Source organism: Polypterus senegalus, chromosome 3 (genome assembly GCF_016835505.1).
Source record: "Polypterus senegalus isolate Bchr_013 chromosome 3, ASM1683550v1, whole genome shotgun sequence".
Classification (NCBI taxonomy): domain Eukaryota; kingdom Metazoa; phylum Chordata; class Cladistia; order Polypteriformes; family Polypteridae; genus Polypterus; species Polypterus senegalus.
The window spans coordinates 25,225,294-25,249,817 of NC_053156.1; the positions used below are offsets into that span (position 1 = coordinate 25,225,294).

Consider the following 24,524-nt stretch of genomic DNA (forward strand, 5'->3'; position numbering starts at 1 on the left):
GAAATTCTTATGTTACACTTGTGAAGAAACAAACACAGGTACAAGGTTAAGAACTGGGGAAATGTCAGTAAAATGCCAGTAAAATGTCTTCCTGAGGTCAATATTTTCAATAAAGACTTTTAACAATCAGGAGCTTGAATGTGGATCTTTTTATATGGTGATGAAAAGAAATGATACAGAAAGGCACTGAAAGTGAGCTGGCAGGAAATGATATCATCATGAAAGGAGAGGAAGTGAAGTCATTATGGAGGGATGGAAGTGTAGTCATCAACATCAGAGGGAGCCACAAGTGATATTTGTGCTTGGGATTGAGGTAAAAGTGGTTTATTGTTCTGATGGTCTGACAAAAGACGGAAAAAAGCATTAGCTCTCTGTTTCAAACCCCTAACCTTCATTGTTTCACGCTCATATAGGCACTTTGGCTACCCCCTAAGCGCGCATGTGTGACATACTGCATGGCCAAATGTTTGTGGACACCTGACCATCACACCTACAGTTACATGAGCTTGTGGGACATCCCATTCCAAATCCATGAGCATTAATATAGAGTTGTCTCCCCAAAAGAGCCTCCATTCTTCTGATAAGACTTTCCACAAGATTTTGGAGTATGTCTGTGAGAATGTGTGCCCATTCAGTCAAAAGAGTATTTGGGAGGTCAAGTACTGATGGTGGATGAGGAGATGTGGCTCAAAACTCGTGTTCCAGTTCATCCCTTAGGTCTTTAATAGGGTTGAGGTCGCAGCTCTGTGCAGGCCACTCAAGTTCTTTCATGTCTTTGTGAGTCTGGCTTTGTGCACAGGAGCACAGTTAAGCTGGAGCAGAAAAGTACCTTCCACAAACTGCTGCCACAAAGCTGGAAGTGCACAACTGTCTCAAATATCTTTATATGCTGTATCATTAACATTATCCCTCAATGGAGCCAAGGGCCCTAATGTAAGCCCTGAATAAACAGCCCCAGAATAGTATCTGTCCTTCATCAGACAATACAGTAGGCACCATACAGTCTAGAAGTTAGCATCCTTCTGGCATCAGCCAAGCCCAGGTACATCCATCAGACTGCTGCATAGTAAAGTGTGATTCATCACTCCAGAGATCACATCTCCACTGCTCCAGAGTGCACTTGGCATTGCATATGTTGATCTTAGGCTTGAGTGCAGCTGCTCGGCCGTAGAAACCCATTTCATGGAGCTTCCAGCTCATAGTTTTTATTGCTGATGTTGCTTCCACCAGCAGTTTGGAACTCTGTGGTGAGTGATGGAGCAGTTGATGGGTGATTTTTACACACTATGAACTCCAGAACTGTGCGACCCCACTCTATGAGTCTACCGCTTCGTAGCTGAGCTGTTGTTGATCCTCGGCACTTCCACTTTATAATAATGGCACTTACAGTTGACCGGGGCAGACCTAGCAGAGCAGAAATTTCACATACTGACTTGTGTCAATGTGGCATCCCATGTCAGTGCCACATTTAAAGTCATTGAAAGGATCATTCCACAGAGACAGCCCTACTAAGAATCTCAAATATCTTACTAATGGCTGCAGACGCTGGCAAGTGCTCTGTACCGGTGCTGCTTTTGATATGGTTGACTATAAGATCCTTTTTGATAGGTTGTCTCACTCTGTAGGTATCACTGGCTCTGCTTTATCCTGGTTTTCATCTTATTTAGCTGATAGGAGTTTTTCAGTTCGTGTGAGTGAGTTCACGCCAGTCAGTGCGCCACTGTTTGGTGGGGTGCCTCGGGGTTCTGTCCTTGGGCCTATTCTTTTTTTTTTTTGTTTAATACACCGTGGAAGAAAACTCCTCCACACAAGAAAGAGGTTTGGGGCAGCGACATGTATACTTGAAATAAGGCTTCGGGTTTTTAAGGTTGGTTAGGAGAAGTGATGTCATCTGGCCTGGAACGGGAAAGTGATGTCCTGTGGCCCAGAACCAGAAGTGATGTCATTGAGCCTGGAATCAGAAATGGCATTTTCAGGTCCAGGAAGAACTTCCCATGTTTGGTCTGCAGGGATAAAAGAGAAATGATTATTGCACTCTGCCACCCCCTGGCCTGGTGTGGAATTACCTTCTTTTGAGCCCTTTAGCTTTCTCCCATGCACACATGTGTGACAATATGCTACCAATCACTCATATCAGTTCTTTTAAGGATATTTCTTATGAGTTTTATGGCGATGACATCCAACTCTATTGTTCTTTTACAAACTAACAAAATGCAATCTCTGCATGGCTCACTAATAAATCCAGCTCAATATTGCAAAAATGGGCCTTATTGTTATCCAAGCTAAACCATCTATTCAACACCCCATCCCTCTTCAACTTGGCTGATTATTTACTAACACCAGCCAAGTTGGTATGCAACCTTGGGGTGGTGATTGATGACCAGCTGTCCTTCACTGACCATGTTGCAACTGTCAACAAGCTTGGATCATATCTGATGGAGAATGCAGCACAACTCCTTGTCCAGGCTTTGGTCCTACCATGTGCAGACTACTGCAACATCATGCAGAAACTCCACTAAGCCTCTGCAAATGATTCAAAATGCAGGAGCAGGTCTGGTGTTCAACCAGCCAAGGCAGGCTTACTGTATGTTACTCTTCCTTTCAGGTCACTACATTGGCTCCCTGTAGCAGAACGTATTAAGTTCAAATCCCCACTACTGGCCAACTATACAAGTTTGCTTTTCTTTTTGATTGTCTGACGAAGACTAATAAATGGCTTTTACCCAAAAACTTAAAGCTAAACTCTCAGAAAACAGAGCTTCTCATTTTTGCCCCTCCGGACCTATACACGGCAATCAGTTAAAAGCTTTCGTCACTTTCTAGCTTCTCTCAGGTCTCTCTGTACAATTAACGTGTTGTTCGATTGATCGATCCCTGAATTTGATGCCCAAGTGAGGTCTCTTAGTCGCTCCTGCTTTTTTCATGTGAGAATCTTATCCAAGTTAAGGACTATTGTTTCTAAGGCCGAAATGGAAATGCTTATTCACGCTTTAATCTCATCTCACAATAATTTTTGCATCTCTTGTTTTACCTGTTGTGGAAGACAGACAGACAGACATACAGACAGACAGACAGACAGACAGACAGACAGACAGACAGACAGACAGACACAGAAGTCCAAAAAACGCACACGGTTATTTTGCCTTCCAATCCTCAGCACAACACAAATGCAAAAACCCCCACGGTGCTCACAGTCTTTTTCTTCTTCTTCTTTATTATATCCTCCTCCACTCCTCTCTTGTAAGCTCTGTCCTCTGCCTTCCGACTCCAGCTCCATGAATGGAGTGAGGCGGCCCCTTTTAAAATGCGCCCGGATGTGCTCCTGGTGTCTCCCTTCCTGGTGTGGTGGAAGTGCAGCATGGGCACCAAGAAGCAGTCCGGGTGTACCTGGTTCCTGTTGCGGTAGCACTTCCTGGTGTGGTGGAAGTGTTGCACTCCATGACTCCGAAACCATCTAGGTGCCCTCTGGCGGTTGCCACGGCCCCTCACAGATCTGAGCTTCCAAGCTCCGTGGTCCCCAAACAATCCAAGGAGGGCTGCCCTCTTGTGCCCAGGGGAAGATACTGCCCCTCTCCCAGTCCTTGCCTTCTCCAGGCATCCAGGTGGGGCAAGGTCCCTGGTCGTCTGTCACACTGTCTAAGCAAATCTGGTGTAACTCACCTTCAGACCATACAAAACATAGCTACCAGGCTTAACACTCTCCCATAAGTGAACTCCCATTTCTCCTATCTGATTCTCTTTGCATTGGCTTTCAGTAGAATTCAGGATTCAACATCAAATTCTCATACTCACTTATAGACCCTTGCATGGTGTGGAAGTAACCCAGAGGAAGACAGGAATAGTTCAATCAATCAGTGTTTATTCAGGCACCAGTGAGTACATGGATTCATGTGTTGCAAGGCAGAAGAAGGCATGAAGATCTCCTTTGTTGTCTAATGTTATCCCCTGAAGATGCACTACATTACCTTTCTTGGATACATCCTTCCTACTACAATAATTTGTGCGATGGAAGACCGGACGGTGTTAACGGTTGTAGATATCCTTTGTGATAATGTAAGTTGATGTTTTCATCTTCTGCACCATCACCACCAACTGTTTCAGTATAGTCTATTGATACGCATTTAATCAATTTGCCGTGTAACCGATCGTCATTTTTGGTGTTAATTTGCGTGACTTCATCGATTCTCTGTGTTAGGATTGCTCATTCATTTTTCCTGTTGATAACCCTTTCTGATGAAATTCTTCAAAAAGATTTGGACATAATACGTCTTCTTTAATTGGGAACTTAAAGTGAGGAAAACGTTGAAATTTATAAAAGCTGAGAGAGCAGAAACTGTGTCTGTCAAAAGCATTCACACAAATGAGAAGTGAGATTACCGTGTACGTGGTTGAAAATGTTTGAGAGAAGGGCGGGACTTGAAAAAAATCTTATGGCCAAAGTCTCATCTCGCGGGACTTGAAAAAACCTTCCAAAAAGTTTTGTCTCATCACTGGATTTTTTTTATTATAATAGAGAGATTTTATTTTTTATTATGACCTCTTTGCTCTTTTATTTTATTCTACAGCACTTTGCGATGCTTGTCTGAGAAAAGTGCATCATAAATAAATTTTGCTACTCCTACTTACTGAGGTCGTCAATATGACCCAATGTTTGTCCTGGAGATCCCATGGCTTTCTGCTTGACTTCATGGACCGGTCAACAGTGAAACACCTGAATTCAGTAAAATGGAGGGGTGTCCACATACATTTGGTCATATAATGTATGAGGAAACGTTGAAGGAGTTGAATTGTCTCAGCTTAAGGAATGGAGGATTAAGAAGTGATATGTCAAATATGTTCTAAATTATAAAGGAGTTTTTCAATTAGAACACAGGGACACAGATGGATTTTTGTTAAGGGGAAATCCCATGGGGAATAGCAAATACAGTACGTGGAAAACGTTACTAAGCAGTGTATTAGATGGTGACACTTTGAGGACCTTGTTATCTCAATATGAATAAATATTGATGGGCAACATTTATGGTGATAGGCCCATTTCTGCTCAATATGTTCTCATGGAGAGAAGAAATTCCTACAACATATTTGTTGTCTCTTGTATTAATGGTTTCTCCCAATCTTTCCTTCTAGGTCCACCCCCCAGCCCAAGCCCATTTGAGAAACGGTTTTACGTTCCTTCAGGTTCTCTCACCTGGGATGCCGCCAGGAGTACTTGTCAGTCCTGCTTTGAAGATCTGGCAGTCATAAATTCAGCAGCACGAACGCTGAATGTCCCCAACTCTGGAATTTCTATGTGGATTGGATATCGGAGGGCAAGCGATAACTTCTTTGCATGGGTTGATGGGAACCAGACACTGTACAGCAACTGGGTCACAGGAGCAGACAGCATTACTAGCTACGATTGTGCTTACCTGCAGACAAATATGATGTGGAAGAGCTACGTGTGTTACGGTTCCTTGGGCTTTCTCTGCCAGGAAGGTACAGATATTTATTTATTTATTTTAAATGAAAGCAATAGCAATAAATCACTCCTAATGTACAAGAAGGGTGGCACGGTGGTGCGTTGGGTAGCGCTGCTGTCACGCAGTAAGGAGACCTGGGTTCGCTTCTCAGGTCCTCCCTGCGTGGAGTTTGCATGTTCTCCCCATGTCTGCGTGGGTTTCCTCCAAAAGTCCAAAGACAAGCAGGTTAGGTGCATTGGCAATTCTAAATTGTACCTTGTGGGTGTGTGTGCGCCCTGCACGGGGTTTGTTTTCTGCCTTGCGCCCTGTGCTGGCTGGGATTGGCTCCAGCAGACCCCCGAGACCCTGTAGTTAGGATATAGCGAGTTGGATAATGGATGGATGGATGCACAGGATGTAAGTAACACAAGGCCCTGATCTAAATGCTAATTTGCTGATAGATTAAAAGTTTTATTGCTGTTGCTTACAAAGATTGCTTTACCAAGGCTGCCATGCAACAAAATAGCAATCAATGAAATAAAATCAAAATGTTCAGAATAGGTAGTATGATGATGCCATCATAACAATGATAACAATACGTCATACGTATAAAAAAATAAATAACACATCACTCCTGGAAAATAAACTTTAAGAGGCAAAAAGAACCCAAGAACATAGCAGCAGTGAGTTGACATGTTTGTTTGGAAGGTGATGGGGTCTGAATACTTTCTAAATCCACCATATTTATTCATTGGTTTATACAGTATTTTGAATAAATTACAATCAAGACTCTAGTTATGAATTAAGGAAAGTGTCGGAGGAAACTGGAGCACCAGGAGGATATCCACGCAGACACAGGGAGAACATGCAAGCTCTACACAGGGAGGATGCGGGATGCAAACCCAGGTCTCCCAATTGCGAGGCAGCAGTGCTACCACTGCGCCACCATGCTGCCCCTTTCTAAATAGACCATATTTATTCATTGGTTTATACAGTATTTTGAATAAATTACAATCAAAGACACTAGTCATGAATTAAGGAAAGTTTTGGACAATAAGAGTTAATTTCTGGCCCCAGGTAGATGCAGCTTTCTGAATGTAGACTGGGTCTTTGAGTGTCATTATTAACAATTTTCTCTGTTTTCCTTTATCCCTTTAAATCACTGTAGACCCCTATCAGGGAACCTTGACAGCTTCCAGTATCACCAGCTATTCAGTCACACTGAACTGGACTCAGGCACCAGGGCCAGTGACCTCCTATACCCTGAAAGTGACCGGACCTACAAATCAGACGCAAACCCTCACGCTGGGCAACGTCACCGGGACCGTTCTGCAGAACCTGATCCCGGCCAGCTTGTACACATTCGAAGTGATCCCAAATAAATGCCAACAAAGCCTGAACTCAGTCACGGGCTCCGCTTACACGAGTAAGTAACTTCTTAATTATGGGGGGATTCTGATGGGATTGGTGCCTTTAATAAGGATCAGCTGGGAATGGAACAGAAATATCAGAGTTAAGACTTGTGAGTCAATGACGTAGACCCTGATGAGAGAAAGTTAGATTTTGTGTGAAGTTTGTAGCGGATCTTGTCTTCATAGACATGGCAGTGAAGGGTGATCCAAGAGGAAGTGAACCCTCTAAATGTCAGGATGGGTTGCCTTGACTTTAGATTGTAGTCTTGAAGCTTCTTGGCTGCCATTTGGATTCTCTTTATCCTTGTGTTTTTCAGTCGACTTTTTTTATATTTTCCTCCCTCCCCTTTCCCCTTACTTATCAAAAACCATAATATTGTTTACCTAAGCATTTCATCTTATATTACGTAAATCGGCAAACTATTTCTGTTTTGTTTACGTGTCAGAGGGGCCCTAAAGAAGGAAAGGTCATCTTTCCTGTGTTTAACAGACATGTTCCTAAATAGGAAGTTGTCCTCGGTCAGCTTACTGCACCCTGTCTTATGACAGACGCCTGAATGAATAACCTGCCATTATAGCAAAACAGCTTTGTCAGCTTTGAACCCTTAGTAGCTCTCAAGCAGTTCATTTTTCTTTCTCAATCATTGGGCTCCTCAGTACATTGTGGATCTCTTGCACCCTTATACTACTAGTCAAGCCCTGAGATCCAGCCAACAAGGCCTTCTTTCTGTCCCTCACTTTAGGCTGAAGACGTGTGGGGATTCAGCATTTCAATCCATTTGCCCCAGATAGTGGAGCAGTTCTTCCTCCTGCACTGAGATCTGTGCAATCAGTTGAACAGTTTAAAGCCCATCTTAAGACTTTCCTTTGTAGACAAGTTTTTGAGTAGTTTTTGTTAGTATATATTGCTTCTCTCGCCAACCCCTGTGCCTGTGCTGAGCGCTAGCTTCTTTGCGGTTCTGCCGCTCGCATATGGAGATGCTGTTGTACAATTTAAACAGATGTTTATTTTCATGGGAATTGTTACATATGCATAATAGACCTAACTATTTCACATTACAGTGAATAATTAACCATTTTAAAAAAGAGTAAAACGTAATAATTTGAAAGTAAATTATGTTTCATGTTGTGTTAGAGTTATTCGTTGAGTAATACGATTTTGTTATGTTTGCCTTTGAAATTGACACGCAAATACTTTTTAAATGTACACTTTCTGTAAAACTTCAGTAAAAACAATTTTTTGAATTAAATTTGCGACAATATCACATTGAATTTTGGTTTTGTGTTTGGACATTCACCATGGGCGGCACAGTGGCGCAGTGGTAGCGCTGCTGCCTCGCAGTTAGGAGACCCGGGTTCACTTCCTGGGTCCTCCCTGCGTGGAGTTTGCATGTTCTCCCCGTGTCTGTGTGGGTTTCCTCCGGCGCTCGGTTTCCTCCCACAATCCAAAGACATGCAGGTTAGGTGGATTGGCGATTCTAAATTGGCCCTAGTGTGTGCTTGGTGTTTGTGTGTGTCCTGCGGTGGGTTGGCACCCTGCCCGGGATTGGTTCCTGCCTTGTGCCCTGTGTTGGCTGGGAATGGCTCCAGCAGACCCCCGTGACCCGATTCAGCGGGTTAGAAACTGGATGGACATTCACCATGACAGTGCAATGAATAGCTGCCCTTGAGTGAATTTTGTTTCTTTCTCTCTGATAAATAAACCAACTCTTTTTCAAATGTTTGGCCCTGAAATTTGTTAATTGTCTTTGCAAAAGCTATTCTAGTGAGAAACTGTTAACATTTGAATATGAATGGTATATCACGATCTCCTTTGTTGTCTAATGTTATCCCCTGAAGATGTACTACATTACCTTTCTTGGATACATCCTTCTTTGAACAGTAATATGGCTGGTGGAAGACCGGACAATGTTAACAGTTGCAGATATTCTTTGTGATATTATAAGTTGATGTTTTCATCTTCTGCACCATCAGCACCAACTGTTTCAGCACAGTCTATTGATACACATTTAATCAATCTGCCGTGTAACCAATTGACATTCACGTGATTGCCCATGTACTCATTTTTTTCTGTTGATAACCATCGTGATGAAATTCTTCAATAAGATTTGAACATAATACGTCTTCTTTAATTGGGAACCTAAGGTGAGGAAAACGTTAAAATTTATAAAAGCTGAGAGAGCAGAAAATGTGTCTGTCAAAAGCATTCACACGAATGAGAAGTGAGATTACCGTGTACGTGGTTGAATATGGTTGAGAGAAGGGCTGGACTTGAAAAAATCTCATGGCCAAAGTCTCATCTCGCGGGAGTTGAAAAAATCTTCCAAAAAGTCTTGTCTAGTCGCAGGATTTTTTTTATTATAATAGAGAGATTTTATTTTTTATTATAACCTCTTTGCTCTTTTATTTTTTTCTAAAGCACTTTGCGATGCTTGTCTGAGAAAAGCGCTTCATAAATAAATTTATGTTGCTCCTACTTACTGAGGTCGTCAGTTCGACCCGATGTTTGTCAGTGGAGATCCCATGGCTTTCTGCTTGACTTCATGGACCGGTTAACAGTGAAACACCTGAATTCAGTAATTTGGAGGGGTGTCCACATACTTTTGGCCATATAGTGTATGAGGAAACGTTGAAGGAGTTGAATTGTCTCAGCTTAAAGAATGGAGGATTAAGTGATATGTCGAATATGTTCTAAAGTATAAAGGAGTTTTTCAATTAGAACACAGGGACACAGATGGATTTTAGTTAAGGGCAAATCCCATGTAAATACGTGGAATACGTTTTTAAGCAGTGTATTAGATAGTGACACTTTGAGGACCTTGTTATCTCAATATGAATAGATATTGATGGGCAACATTTATGGTGATAGGCCCATTTCTGCTCAATATGTTCTCATGGAGAGAAGAAATTCCTACAACATATTTGTTGTCTCTTGTATTAATGGTTTCTCCCAATCTTTCCTTCTAGGTCCACCCCCCAGCCCAAGCCCATTTGAGAAACAGTTTTACGTTCCTTCAGGTTCTCTCACCTGGGATGCCGCCAGGAGTACTTGTCAGTCCTGCTTTGAAGATCTGGCAGTCATAAATTCAGCAGCACGAACGCTGAATGTCCCCAACTCTGGAATTTCCATGTGGATTGGATATCGGAGGGCAAGCGATAACTTCTTTGCATGGGTTGATGGGAACCAGACACTGTACAGCAACTGGGTCACAGGAGCAGACAGCATTACTAGCTACGATTGTGCTTACCTGCAGACAAATATGCTGTGGAAGAGCTACGTGTGTTACGGTTCCTTGGGCTTTCTCTGCCAGGAAGGTACAGATATTTATTTATTTATTTTAAATGAAAGCAATAGCAATAAATCACTCCTGATGTACAGGAACCTCATTTTGTAAGGAACACAAGGCCCTGGTCTAAATGGTAATTTGCTGATAGATAAAATTTTTTATTGTTGTTGCTAACAAAGATTGCTGCGCCATGGCTGCCATGCAACAAAATAGCAATTAATGAAATAAAATCAAAATGTGCAGAATAGGTAGTATGATGATGCCATCAGAACAATGATAACAATACATCATAAATATAAAAACATAAACAACACATCACTCCTGGAAAATACATATATATATTTTTTTCCTTTATTAATTTTATTGCAATCCATACAAAGCAATCAAGTTTTTACAAAAAGAAGAATTGAGTTAAGAACAGATCGATCCCCACCCCTGAGAGAGAGAGCAAACCAAACGGCGTTAAATTTAAGGCTTGTAAACATACCTAAATTAATAAATTCTCTGTGCTTTATGAACTTATTTTAAAATATTACTGATTTGATCCTGCCATGGTTTGAAAAAAATCTGTACAGATCCTCTAACTGAGTATTTGAATTTTTCCAATTTCAAATAGTATAATACATCGTTTTATCACTAACTTAAAAGAGGAGAGTTTGGGTTCTTCCAGTTTAGCAAAATTAGTCTGCGTGCCAAGAGTGTAGCGAATGCAATCACGGTTTGTTTGTCTTTCTCCACTTTTAACCCATCTGGAAGAACACCAGACACAGCTGTTAATGGGCTAGGAGGGATTGTGACCCCAAGGCTACCTGAAAGGTAATTCAAAATTTTGGTCCAGAATGATGTTAATTTGGTGCAGGCCCAAAACATGTGACCCAGTGAGGCTGGGACTTGGTTGCAACGTTCACAGGTTGGATCATGCCCTGGAAACATTTTGGAGAGTTTTAGTCGAGACAGATGTGCTCGATATATAATTTTGAGTTGTATAATTGTATGCTTTGCGCATATGGAGCTTGAGTGAATTCTCTGCATTGCTACTTTCCACTCCTTTTCTGATATATTAATTGAGAGATCTTTTTCCCAGTGTCCTATTGGATCTTTGAAAGGGAGGGATTGAAAAATGATTTTATATATTGTAGAGATGGAGTCTAACTCCTTGAAATTGAGCAATATTTTTTCCAGCATGGATGAGGGTTCAAGATGAGGAAAATCTGGAAGGTTCTGTTTAACAAAGTTCCTGATTTGAAGATAGTGAAAGAAATGTGTAGCTGGAATGTTAAATTTGGAGTGTAATTGTTCATACGATGCAAAGACGTTGTCTATATAAAGATCTCTAAGCAAGTTAATTCCAAATTTTTTCCAGATATTAAAAACTGCATATGTTTGTGAAGGTTGAAAGAGGTGGTTCTCTTGCAGAGGTGCCACAGATAGAAGCTTCTCCGTCTTAAAATGATTTCTACATTGGTTCCAGATTCTAAGTGAGTGGAGCACAATTGGGTTATTTGTATATTTGTATATAACGTGTATTTATTGGAGCACAGAGCAAGGAATACAAGGAGATTCCTGGAAAATAAACCCTAAAAGGAAAGAAATAACCCAAGAATATAGCAACAGTGAGTTGACATGTTTGTTTCAAACAGGCCTAAAACTGTTGGGGTCTCAAGGGTCAGCAAGCCACCAGCTGTTTGTTGGCAAACACCACCACTAGGCTTGGCTCCAATGTTGAGTCCAACTGAGGTTCTGATGATGTTTACACAACTCATAGAAGTTGGATTTTGGAAGGCTCTCCATTTGATCCATTCTGTTTGACCAAACTACTAAGGGTACTCTTACAGGGAGAAGAAGAATCCCAACAGCAAAACTCTAAGGACCCCTGAGATACGCAATGTCATGTTTAACTCCTTGCTGGTGGAATGAGCTACCTACCTTCATTTAAAGTGCTGACTCCATCAATATGTTCAAGGAGTGTTTGAAAACTTTTTTTTTTGGGAATTTCTGTCTAAATGATATGAGCTGTTAGGTTATGTAAATAAAGAAGTGTAGCTAGCGACCATTTTGTTCTGAGCTCTTCACTTGCTTGTGATGGTCAATTGTGTCACCTTGTCCTGAAACACAAATTCCTAAACAGTCCGCCAGACTGATACTTACTCGTTTACATTGACCTCTTTTGTAAGTTGCTAAGCAAATTAATGTCAATGTATTGACCAGACACATGTGATGAGCTTTGGAGTTCTAAGAAGCTCAGACACAACCCCTTTCTCTATCTGATTTGCAATGAAATCTGGTTAGCAGGACTGACTAAAAAAAAGAGAAAATACACATTTAGCAGGATTGTGCTGAGTGTGTGAACACCACTGAAATTATTGATAAAGTCACCTTTCAATGGGTAAGAAAGCGGCAGAGCAGGGGTACTTAAGCATTTTCATCTGGGGACTCAAATTACAAGGCTGATACCATACTGGGACCCAAGAAGAGGATTATGACCGTAATGATCGCCAAGCCATACATAGACAAATATCAGACCTTGAAAGTTAACGTTAACAGTAAATTTACATCAGTTTTTACTTAATTTGTGTAGAACATAAGACTATATATAAGACAAGTAACTCCACTGTAAATCATAGGGCATATGAGAACATGAGAGCAACCATTAAGATCAATATTACAGAAGCTAAAATGCAGTTAGAGAGGAATATAGCAAATAAGGTGAAAGATGGCCAAAAGAGATTCTTTCAGTATTTTAGTAGTAAAAGAACAGTCAAGGAGGAGGTGAAGTGCTTCAGGAATAGTAAAGGGGAATTAAAAGATACAGACAGTGAAATAGCAGATGCCCTAAACTCACATTTTTCTGAGGTTTTCACATGGAGGAAAGTAGATAACCTCTCAGTGGTAAAAGAGACTAATAAGGAGGTACTGAGTGATTTGGAAATTGCAGAGAGAGAAGAGCTGCTCAGATTAAAAAGGCTGAAATCAAACAAATCACCAGGACCAGATCATATTTACACTTGAGTTCTTAAGGAGGTTAGCGAGTACAAACATAAACCCTTGACACATATTTTTAGGGAATCCCCGCATACTGGGGAAATTATGAAGGACTGGAAAATGGCAAATATTATTCCATTCTATAAAAAAGAGGACCGGGCAGATGCAAGCAATTACAGGGCAGTAAGCTTAACCTGAATAACAGGTAAATTAATGAAAGGAACTATTAAGGGAAAGACTGAGCAGCACATGGCAAGGACAGGAGTTTTACTGAACAATCAGCATGGGCTCAGAAGAGGGAGGTCATGTCTTACTAACATGATGGAATTCTATGAGAAAACAACATAAAGATTTGGTATTATTTATTTTGTCTTTCAGGAAGCATTTCATAAGGTGCTACGTGAGAGGTTGGGCATCAAATTAAAAGAAGTGGGAATTCAGGGTGATGTTTTTAGATGGGTGCCGAATTGGCTCAGACACAGGAAGCAGAGGGTGAGGTTGTGATTGTGAGGAACCCCATCAGAATTGGGTTATGTTAAGAGTGGTGTCCAGCAGGGGTCAGTGCTAGGGCCGCTGCTTTTTTAATATACATAAATGATTTGGATATTTATATAAATAACAAGCTGGTTAAGTTTGGAAATGATACCAAGATAGGTAGATTGGCAGATAATCATAAATCCATTGAATCATCACAGAGGGACTTGGACAGCAGACAATAATACATTAAATATCAGTAAATTTAAAGTATTACATGTAGAAAGTAAAAATGTGAGGATAGATTCCACTATGGGAGGTCTTAAAATCGAGAGAACATCTTATGAGAAGGTATAGTGGACTAGTCATTGTCAACTACCAGACAGTGTTCAGAAGCCATTGAGAAGGCTAACAGAATGTCAGGTTATATAGCGCCTTGATGTGAGGAGTACAAGTCACAGGACTTCAGTTCTGCTCAAGCTTTATAACACACTGGTGAGGTGCTCATCTGGAGTCCTGTGTGTAGTTTTGGTCTCCAGGCTACAAAAAGGACATAGCAACGCTAGAAAAGGTCCAGAGAAGAGCAACGAGGCTGATTCAGGGCTACAGGGGATGAGTTATGAGGAAAGATTAAAAGAGCTGAGCCTTTACAGTTTAAGAAAAAGGAGATTCAGAGTAGACATGATTGGAGTGTTTCAGATTATGAAGGGAGTTAGTCTAGTAGATTAAGACTATGACTTGATGAAATGAGTTCATCAGGAACATGGGGAAACAGTTGGAAAGTTTTTAAGGATAAATTTCACACAAACATTGCTTTTCTTTTCACTGAGATCCAGAGACGTATAGAATAAGTAGATAGGCATGGTGAGCTGTATTGGGCTGAATGGCCCGTTGTCTGGTTTATAATTCTCTAGTTAGACCTCATCACCAGTAAAGAGCTCCAAACCAAATGGAACATCAAAATCTATCTATCTATCTATCTATCTATCTATCTATCTATCTATCTATCTATCTATCTATCTATCTATCTATCTATCTATCTATCTATCTATCTATCTATCTATTATATAGTGCCTTTCACATCTATCTATCTATCTATCTATCTATCTATCTATCTATCTATCTATCTGTCTGTCTGTCTGTCTGTCTGTCTGTCATATACAGTAACATATTTTTTGATCTATGTACTTAACTCTCTGTATGTGACACTTGCTGGACTCAGTTCCTCTCTGTTTTTTCTCTTTATGACTTTGCAGACCCCTATTATGGAACAGTAACTTTCTCTAACATCACCACCTCCTCGATTACTGTGAACTGGACACAAGCACCAGGGCCAGTTGACTCCTACACGGTTACTGTGAGTGGACCGATGGGCTGGAGTCGATCCATCTCCGTGGGCAACGTCACAGGAACAGTTTTGAATTACCTGATCCCTAATTCCAATTATACTTTTCAAATTGTCCCTACAAAGTGCAGCATTGAGCTCAACCCTGCTGTCGGATATGCTAGTACAAGTAAGTAGAAGAGAGAAGAAAATGTCCAAAAATAACTTAATGGGTCATCTAGGAAATGACTTTGAAGACATGGGTTTTATTTTTAGTCAGTTGGCTTGTTAATTGTTTCTTCAGTTGCATCTCTTGATTTTTGTTTCTTTTAAATACAGAAAGATGTTGTAAATCATGATTTAGAATTGTTGCGAGGGCCCATTTTTGAAAAGGATGGTGTCAGCGTTTAACAAAACCCAATAATACACAAAAGGCATAAAAAAAAACCTACTTTGATAGTCTTTTTCTTCTCTGGGTCATGTTTGTATGTACAATACAATACAATATAATACAATACAATAAAATGCAATACAATACAATACAATGTATTTTGTATAGCCCAAACTCACACAAGAAGTGCCGCATGGGCTTTAACAGGCCCTGCATTTTGACAGCCCCCCAGCCTTGACTCTCTAAGAAGACAAGGAAAAACTCCCAAAAAATCCCTAGTAGGGAGAAAATGGAAGAAACCTTGGGAAAGGCTGTTCAAAGACAAACCCATTTCCAGGTAGGCTGGTCGTGCAGTGGGTGTCAAAAAGAAGGGGGTAATCTATTTATTTTCATTAAGGTCTCCCAGATTTTCTGACCCATTGTTGTGTCATTGTAGGGTCCTAGGGTGACCACTTTTTCTCTTTCAGGCTCTTTATTATATAGATCTGAATAGAAAGACCAAAATCCCACCCAAAGCCCATGTATGTTTGCTCTTACTTTACTTTACTTAACTTTATTTGTCCCCAAAGGGAAATTAAAAATTTTACAGAAGATCCAAAAATTAATAAATAAATATAATTTAAAACAAACAACACCTCCTCCCAACACACATAAAAAAATAAACTTGTGACATGGATAACAGAGAGCGGCTGTCGCCAGTGCCAGGCTTATCGGTGGCAGTTACAATAGATGAGGTCAGATCTGCTCAGATTGTACCACAGGTTTATATTTAAAGGTATTAATATTTGCATACAGCTGGTCCAGCTTGTAGTGTTCATGAACAGAACATGCCTGATAGACATTGGTCCCCTTGTTTGAAGTAACCAGCAGTCAGAATGATTCATCATTGACATATTGGTAATAGAGTGAATTATTTTTGCTGTTGAGTCAGCCAGGATGTTGAAAGTTACTGTCTGGACAAATTTAGTCTGCATTTCAATGTCTTGGTCACACATTTTAGCTTTAATTGAATTGTAGTTCCTTTTTCACCATTGCACATTCAGGAAACTTTTCAGTCCCCCTCTGACTTTTTCCACTCAGTCTGAAGAAACCCATCCAGCATTAAAATGGCATCTGAAATAAAGAGGTGTATGCCGGTTCTCTGCGTTACCCAAAATCTGAAACAGTACCTGAACTTACCGTAACTCGCTATGAGACACAAAAGTTCAAACAACTTATGTGAAAACAATAAAACAATTCTTATTATATTGTATGAAGTCAGGCCAAGCCTGAATCCTATCCACTTGACTTTTATCCTTACTTCGGATCTTCACCTCTTCCACCCCCAGACAAGCTTGTGACTTTTATCCTTGCTCCTGACATTTTCACCCTTTTTATTTTCAAAACGTAGCTCTTCCATTAGGGTGGGAAGGGTCTCTTTAGGTTGTGGTGATTGAATGTGCTATTAGATGAATGTGGAAATGTTTAATAGACCCCACTTTACATTTCTCAGAGTTTCTTATATTCTCAGACTAGTCGTCCCCTGCGGCTCCATCAATAAACAAACAGGTATCTCTAGCTAAGCGGAGGCAAGGTACACTCCAAAACACAGAGGTACACCAACTCAAATGTTGGTCCACTCCTGATGTCACATTTCCCCCTCCCCTCGGCCCGCAGCCTCTGTCTCGGATTAGTGATCACTCCTGCAAGCAAACTATGATTCTTAGCACGATGAAAGAAGTCCCAAATTCAACCGGAATGTTCAAGCAAATTATAGAAAAAAACCCGATCTAAATCTGTTAAATAGTTCTTTCGTTCGCTAGCTAAGCAGAGGTAAGGTACACGCCTTGAGGCTGGCACGTGAGTGAGGAAGGCCCCTCCTCTCCTCGGCCCACTGCTCCTCTCTCAGATTCATCCAAATAAATCGATATGATACTTAGCGCAATGAGAGAAGTCGCAAAATCAACTGGAATGTTCAGGCAAATTATGGAAAAAAAACCCAATCTAAATCTGTTAAGTAGTTCTCTCGTGAAAGTGGATAGAAAGAAAGACAGACGTTGGATTTTATATATAGAGAGATGTTGTAGACGTACACAACCATTAGATCTTTTGCGCTCACTGTGTGACACTTCTCCAGTTCGCAGCTTGTCTGAGAGGCAGTTGAGAAGTTCCGGCTCACAGGGCTGCGTTGACAACAGCATCTCTTTAGTTAAGTTTGAAATCTTACCCCTTTTTCTTACATTTATAACCCATGAAATTAGTCAGAGTGCTAGAACAGACATGAGAGAAATGTACGCTTTTTCCATACATAGTTTCATATTAAGATTTTCCATTGGTTCCCAAAATATAAGTCGAATAAAATTAATGTTGGCAGTCGTTTGTCTTGTTTGCTTTAGCTCACCAGGTGGCTCTCTGCCTTAGTATGTTGATTGGCTTCAGAACAGCACTTAACTAAAGGCCATAAATGCGCCCAAGGAACAACAGGTTTATCCAGCTTCCCTGCCAGGTTAGACATTTTAAAATCAGGTATTGTTAAACATTAAAAAAAACTATATATATATATATTAGCCTAAATGTTAGAGATGTACGGAAGCGTATTAGGGCCACGGGTAAAAAAAAAAATACGGACACAGTGAAGAAAAAAAAAATCTAAATGTCGAGATTAAAGTCGACATGTTGACTTTATTCTCGACATTTCCACTTTATTCTCCCCATTTATGTCAAGATTAAAGTCGACATGTTGACTTTATTCTCGACATTTCCACTTTATTCTCGACATTTAAACTAAACATCTTAAAATGAATGTTCAATTTACTAGATTTTCTCAAACCCCTTCATTAATTAATGTAGCACATTAAATGCTTTATATTAAGTGTTCCCCGACCCAGTTTTTAATCTCTATGCGCTTCTTCAACTGACTTCCTCTTGCGCTATGAGGCGCAGACAGCGATTGCCGCACATTGACTTCATGATGTTCCTGCTCTAAGAACATTCAGAATACTAAGAGAAATACTTGATATCTTCTTCACGATGAAATGCATTAAAGCATGTATTAAACATGGGTGGCGGGGGGCACGGTGGCATTGCTATAGAGCTGCTCCCTTGCATTAAGGGGTCCCCAGTTGTATGTTCAGTGTAATGCAAAGTCCCAAAAACTGGATATATGAATGGGTATCGCACAGGTTTAACTTAAATATTGTGTAAATATTGGGCTTGGAGGTTTACAATACTTTACCTACACTTCGTATACGAAAAAGTCAGAGAGGTCTAAAATGACAAGATTCATCAAAATCTCGACATCAAATCTTTGGACGATTACAATACTTTCCCTACACTTCATATTTGAGAAAGCAAAAATGACTAAAACCTGTAAATGCAAGTATATTTACATTGTTTAATTGACAAATACCAATTAATTTAGGGTGTACTCACACTAGGCCCGTTTGTTCAGTACCATGTCCAAGTGTGATTGTCCCCACTCCCTACTCACCCACTGGCCTGCACTTACACTGTGCTTAACGTTCTAGGCCCGGGCCCACTTTCGCCATGACCGTGCGACATCATGTAAAGCCAAAACAAGATCCGAACATGGAGTGGCAGCACACATGTTTGAACGATTTTACTTATTTTGTGGTTGTGTTGGAGTTGTTTAGGATGGTACTCTGCCCTCTTACAGATTTAGTGAGTGTACAGCGCAGCGCTTTGCTGTTAATCGTGCTGCACGTACGAGAAGATTTTTACAGTGACAAATTACGTTAAGGGAGGAGTTTGCAGCTTTTCTTGCCAACTACAATTTACGTTCATGTGCAAGATGATAAAAAAACGTTTTTAACTCAAATGGTATTGAATGAAATGAGAATCTGACTTGTCGCATCATTGACGTCATGTCTGTTTTCCATGCTTGGGCATGTTTAGTGATCACACGGTCCCCGAATGCTATTGAATCGTGCTCTGGTCCACTTCTTCCAAGCAGGCCAGAGCACAGCATGGTTTGTCCAGCACCAAGCGATCACCCTAGTCAAATGAACTAGACTTTGTGGATTTATATGTGGACAAATGTGCTCAGGCATGTATGAAACTGCCAGTATGAGTACACCCATAGTTTAATTATATTTAATTTAATTATATTTAAATATATTTAGAATTAAATTTTATTTAAATACATATATTTAGTTTAAAATCAATGTTTGAACTTTTGTGTCTCATAGCGAGTTACAGTAAGTTCAGGTACTGTGTCAGATTTTGGGTATCGCAGAGAACCAGCATACACCTTATTATTTCAGTTCTAAAAATACACTTTTAATATAGGACATAAGGCTTCTATGTGTCTGGTTATGCAGGTGCTTAGCGTAAAAAGTTTTTTAAAGGAATAAAGAACAAAAAAGCAGAATCAGCATCGGAACCGGCCATTCAAGTAACATGAATATCAATGAACGGTATGAGGCTTAAAATACCCGATTGGAGCATCCCTACTATATGTTAGATATTACTTTCGATTATATCTTACTGTAGTCTCCTCATTTGTATTTGTTTATTTCAAACTCCAGGCCAGATGTTCATCCCCAGCCAACCAGAAAAAAGGTTTTATGTTAAGAAATCACCTCTGAGTTGGAATGACGCCCGACAAGCATGCATGTCTTGTTTCCAAGATCTGGCTGTCCTGAACTCTGCAGAAAAGATGCAAGCTGTTCCCATCACTGGTCTGAACTTGTGGATGGGATACTACCAAGTGGTCAATGGGATCTATCTGTGGGTTGATGGAAATGAGACGTTTTATAACAACTGGGCAGCTAGCCAGCCTAACATTGCTGGCAACTGTGCATACATGGCAACCACCAAACTTTGGTACAGTTATTCATGCAGCTACGCCATGCCATACATCTGCCAAGAAGGTAAGGTTATTGCAGAAATTTCATTCTGTGTGTCTACCTAGTGTTTTATAAACTCCTGTTGGGTGTTAGGGGTGGGAATGAGGGACAAATCAGGAAAATGTCCGCTAAAAATGTCGACTCAACTTACAGCCAGTTATTCACTAACATTTACATCCAGAGAAATATCTCTCAGGTCGACCGTCACAATTTGAATATAATTTGAGTTTATTTAAACGTGGTCTTGTTTGAAGGCAAAAGTTGACATTCGACTGTAAAGGAAGGATTGGTTGTTTCACCTGCACTGATTTTGGTATTGAGTTACTCCAGACGTGCTACTGTATGTGCTTCACTGGTCTGTTTTTGCGTTTCACTTCCACGATCTACACTTTGCTGAGTTTGCTTGTTATCTTCTTTAGTAAAATTATTTTGTGGCAGTAGCATATAACTACAGGAATGTATGTATGTATTTTTTAATTATCCATCCATCCATCTACCCTCTTCCACTTATCCGAGATCGGGTCGCGGGGGCAGAAGCTTGAGCTTGAGACATAGTCCCTCCAGCGTGTCCTGGGTCTTCCCTAGGACCTCCTCCCGCTTAGATGTGCCCGGAACACCTCACCAGGGAGGTGTCCAGGAGGCACCCTGATCAGATGCCTGAGCCACCTCATCTGACTCCTCTCGATGCGGAGGAGCAGTGGCTCTGCTCTGAGCCCCTCCCGGATGACTGAGGTTCCCACCCTATCTTTAAGGGAAAGCCCAGACACCCTGCGGAGGAAACTCATTTCAGCCGCTTGTATTATTTTGGTGGGCTCAGGATTGGGGCACTGCTTTTTGCAGATGATGTTGTCCTGTTTGCTTCATCAGGCCGTGATCTTCAGCTCTCTCTGGAGCGGTTTGCAGCTGAGTGTGAAGCGGCTGGGATGAGAATCAGCACCTCCAAATCCGAGACCATGGTCCTCAGCCGGAAAAGGGTGGAGTGCCCTCTCAGGTTTGGGAACGAGATCCTGCCCCAAGTGGAGGAGTTCAAGTATCTCGAGGTCTTGTTCACGAGTGAGGGAAGGATGGAGTGGGAGATCGGTGTGGCTCTGCATCGGTCTGTTGTGGTGAAAAAGGAGCTGAGCCATAAGACAAAACTCTTAATCTACCGGCCGATCTACGTTCCTACCCTCACCTATGGTCATGAGTTGTGGGTAGTGACAGAAAGAACGAGATCGTGAATACAAGCGGCTGAAATGAGTATTTTTTTTTCAGTTATTATAACATCAGCTATAATAAATCGGTTATAATAACATTTTTTTCAGTCAGCTGAAGCAAAACTAAAGCAGTACCATAAAAATGTACTGTCTGCATGGCACTTGCTGTTTGCTATACAGTTAAGGCTTCAAGCTTCAAGCTGAGACATGCGATTGACAGAAACTAAAGACACTGGACAGGGAAGGACGTGTGCGAGTGCATGTGTATGCGTGTGTGTGCACATCTGTGTGCGTGTGCAATAAGCTGTTGACCATGAAAAGTGGGAAAGACCCTGTCACGACCATCCCCAAGCGCAAAAGTTGGGGAGGGGGAGACGTGGCATTCGCCACCGCCCTCTCCCGACGTCTTTAGAAAAAAGCATGGGATGTGCGTGTGCGCGTTTGTCGTTTGAAACATTCTTCTTCTGTGGAGGATTTTTGTAATTTAGATCATTTTCAATTTTCTGATACTAACACAGCATTCAACAGCAAAACGCAGGCCATTCTTGATAATTTTTTAACACACGACTGATTACCTTTCTCATACTGAATGTTGTATTACTGCGTTACTGCATAGGTGTCTGTTGTCATCTGAACGCTACAAAGAAATTGAGCTAAATTGTCACTTCAGTTAGTGTTACGCTTGGATTGCATGGGTCGATTATAGCAGTGGGAAGAATTCAGTACAGCTGCGTAAAGCGTGCAGTTTTTAAAGACAGGGCCTATGCATTGCGTTTAATTTTTGAAAAATCGACTATAATAAAACCCAGTTTTAATAACATTTTTTTCTGGCAAAAGAGGTTTTATTATTTCCGGAAGTTACTGTATTCAAATATTTACTTAATCTTTTAATTTCAGTATTCTGACCTTAATTTTTGGCCACTTTGACAGCCCTGGTCTCAGCATAGGTACTGTTCGGCCTGGGCAGCTTCACAGACCACTGTGCAACTGTGCTTCCTAACAACTATTAGCATATACAGAAATGGAGTGTACATGTAATTTATACTGTCAGGAGAGGAAGCTTAGCAAAAACAATCAATCCTGCTATGCTTTATGTGATGCATTTCTAGGCAGGAAGTACAGAAGTTGCCATTAATTGGTATAGTGGACACAATTGTTATAATACAATGTTATACAGTATATATTATATACATTATATATATATAAATATTGTATATATATTTAAATATATTTACAGTATATATATATATATATATATTATATTATATTATAAAAGAAAATCTTGAAACAAGAATTTTGCCAAGAGATTTTTTCACGCCCACAGTCCTCTCACTTCTCATTCCTGTGAATGTTTTTGTCAGACACACTTCCTGCGCTCTCAACTCTTATACATATTTTACGTTTTCCTCACTTTAAGTTCCCAGAAAAAGAAGAATTATTATGTCCAAATCTTATGGAAGAATTTCATCCTGGTTATCAACAGAACAAATGAATATACAGACAATCCGAGCACCGAAAAATGATGAAGTCAAATGAATTAATGCAAAAATTGTTGATCAGTTACACAGCAAATTAGCTAAATGCATTTCAATAGACTATGCTGTTGAACAATTCTGACATGTAAAATTTTAACAGGCGACAAGAAAGGTAATGTGGTACATCTTCAGGGCATAACATTTGACACCAAAGGAGATCTTGATATGCCATTAAAACATTTACAGATTCCTGTTAGGATAGCTTTTGCAGAGACAATTAAATCACAGGAACAAGCATTCGAAAAAGTGATTTTATTTATTAGAGAGAAAGAAACGAAATTCAGTCACAGGCAGTTATACGTTGCATTGTCACAATGTAAGTCCAGACACGGAATCAAAATTCCATGCAATATTGATGAAAAGTTAATTCAAAAAATTGTTTTTACTGAAGTTCTACAGTAAAAGTGTAAGTTTAAAAAGTATTTGCATATTAATGTCAAAGCCAAACATAACAAAAACGTATAACGCAAAAAATACCTGTAACACAATATGAAACAAAATTTTCTTTCAATTTAATAAGTTTTACTATTTTTTTAATATGGTTAATTACTCACTGTAATGTAAAATAGTTAGTTCTTTTATGCATATGTAACAATTCCTATGAAAATAACAATCTGTGTAAATTAAACATCCGCTTCCCCATTCATGAGCAGCAGATGGGGCTGGCGAGTGAAGCGAGCAGGGGGTAGAGCTCTCTAGTGTGTGTTGTGTGTATATATATATACATATATATTGTCACAGACAGCTGGGGTTCTTACCTGGCCGGGATGCCTAAAAGGACAGGAAGGGGGCAAGAATAGCTTCTGGGCCACGAGGGGGTAACCGACCTGGAATAGGAAAGGACCACGAGAAAAGATTATAACCCATTGGGACCCGTGGCCACCGCCAGAGGGCGCCTTAAACCTCGTGTGACCTGGAAATAGTTACTTCCGCCACACTCGACAAGATGGCGGAGGAACCTGCCAAGGACGCCCGGAGTGCTTCCGGTGCAAAGGGCAGCACTTCCGCCACACCAGGAAGTGCTGCCGGATGGACGTCATCAGCCACATGGAGCACATCCGGGCAGGAATAAAAGGGGCCGCCTTCCAGCGAGCGGGGAGCTAGAGTCGGGAGAGGGAGCAGGACGAAGCTCCTTGGTGGGCAAGGACAGAGATTTCAAGTCTAATTGTGGTGATTATTGCTGTGTGCATTGTGTGGTGTTTTGGGACTGTGTTTATTTATGGAAAATAAATGTGTGACTTTTATAAAGATGTGGTTTCCGACTGGTGGTGTCCGGGCAAGTCTCACAATATATATATATATATATATATATATATATATATATATATATATATATATATATATATATATATATATATATATATATATATATTTATTTATTTATTTATTTATTTATTTTAATGTAGCAACTTAACAAAACTGCAAACTTATTCTAATAGAGCCTTATTGTAATGAATGCTTTGGGGTCATTACTCGCAGAAAAAAAGCCCTGGACAGGGCAACAGTGCCTACTTACACCCACACTCACACATACAAAACGAAATGACAATTTATTTATTTTTTTACAGTAGGTTAAGTGGCTTGGTCAGGGTCACACAGTGAGTGTCATCACTAAGGGCTGTACAAAGGAAACGAGAG

General features: G+C 40.5%; 1 protein-coding gene across 1 annotated transcript in view; it reads left to right on the forward strand.

Moving 5' to 3' along the window:
• LOC120526439 overlaps positions 1–24,524 on the forward strand; it is a 76,578-nt gene that overhangs the window by 12,219 nt on the left and 39,835 nt on the right. Inside the window, exons 3-7 of the mRNA XM_039749610.1 lie at positions 5,128–5,475; positions 6,607–6,864; positions 9,818–10,165; positions 14,850–15,107; positions 19,835–20,179. Coding sequence (XP_039605544.1) covers positions 5,128–5,475; positions 6,607–6,864; positions 9,818–10,165; positions 14,850–15,107; positions 19,835–20,179 — 1,557 coding nt within the window. The remainder of the gene's footprint in view (positions 1–5,127; positions 5,476–6,606; positions 6,865–9,817; positions 10,166–14,849; positions 15,108–19,834; positions 20,180–24,524) is intronic.